We start from the raw sequence: 627 nt of genomic DNA on the forward strand, positions 1-627 counted from the left end.
AGGAGAGACGTGAAGGGAAAGGGGCTGCGTCCAGCCTGGGGATCTCTCCCTGCTTTCCTCAGACATTCTCTGCGCCAGGACGCAGGGAGACCATGTGAAGAAGATCACTAGGTGCCCATGAAAAGGGGTCAGGGATAAGTCCCAGGTCCCCAGGCGAGGGTCTCAGGGTCTCAGGCCCGAGGGTGGTTTCTGGCAGGGAAGCCGAGTACTGGGGATCCCCATGTCCCCGGAGTTCCACTTCTCCCTCTCACAACCTGTGTCGGGTTCTTCTGCCCGGACACTCGTGACGCGGCCCCAGTCCTCACTCCCATTGCGTGTCCGGATTCTAGAGAAGCCAATCAGCGTCGCCGCGGTTCCCAGTTATAAAGTCCTCACGGAACAGCAGGGCTCACATTCTCACCAACCCCCGAGAATGGGGGTCATGACTCCCCAAACCCTCCTAATGCTGCTCTCGGGGGCCCTGGTCTTGACCGAGACCCGGGCGGGTGAGTGCGGGGTCGTGAGGGAAACGGCCTCTGCGGGGACAGGAGCGAGGGGACCGCCCGGCGGGGGCGCAGGACCCGGGGAAGCCGCGTCTCCAGTGACCCCGACCAAGACTCTTCCCCGCCTGTCTCAGCCCTTCTCCCA

General features: G+C 63.3%; 1 protein-coding gene across 1 annotated transcript in view; it reads left to right on the forward strand.

The window, feature by feature from the left end:
* Positions 1–412: 412 nt before the first annotated feature.
* LOC103610244 (saoe class I histocompatibility antigen, A alpha chain-like) overlaps positions 413–627 on the forward strand; it is a 5272-nt gene continuing 5057 nt past the window's right edge. The window contains 1 exon segment of the mRNA XM_008594446.1: positions 413–485. Coding sequence (XP_008592668.1) covers positions 413–485 — 73 coding nt within the window.

The sequence above is a fragment of the Galeopterus variegatus genome, unplaced genomic scaffold (genome assembly GCF_000696425.1).
Source record: "Galeopterus variegatus unplaced genomic scaffold, G_variegatus-3.0.2 Scaffold10812, whole genome shotgun sequence".
Classification (NCBI taxonomy): Eukaryota; Metazoa; Chordata; class Mammalia; order Dermoptera; family Cynocephalidae; genus Galeopterus; species Galeopterus variegatus.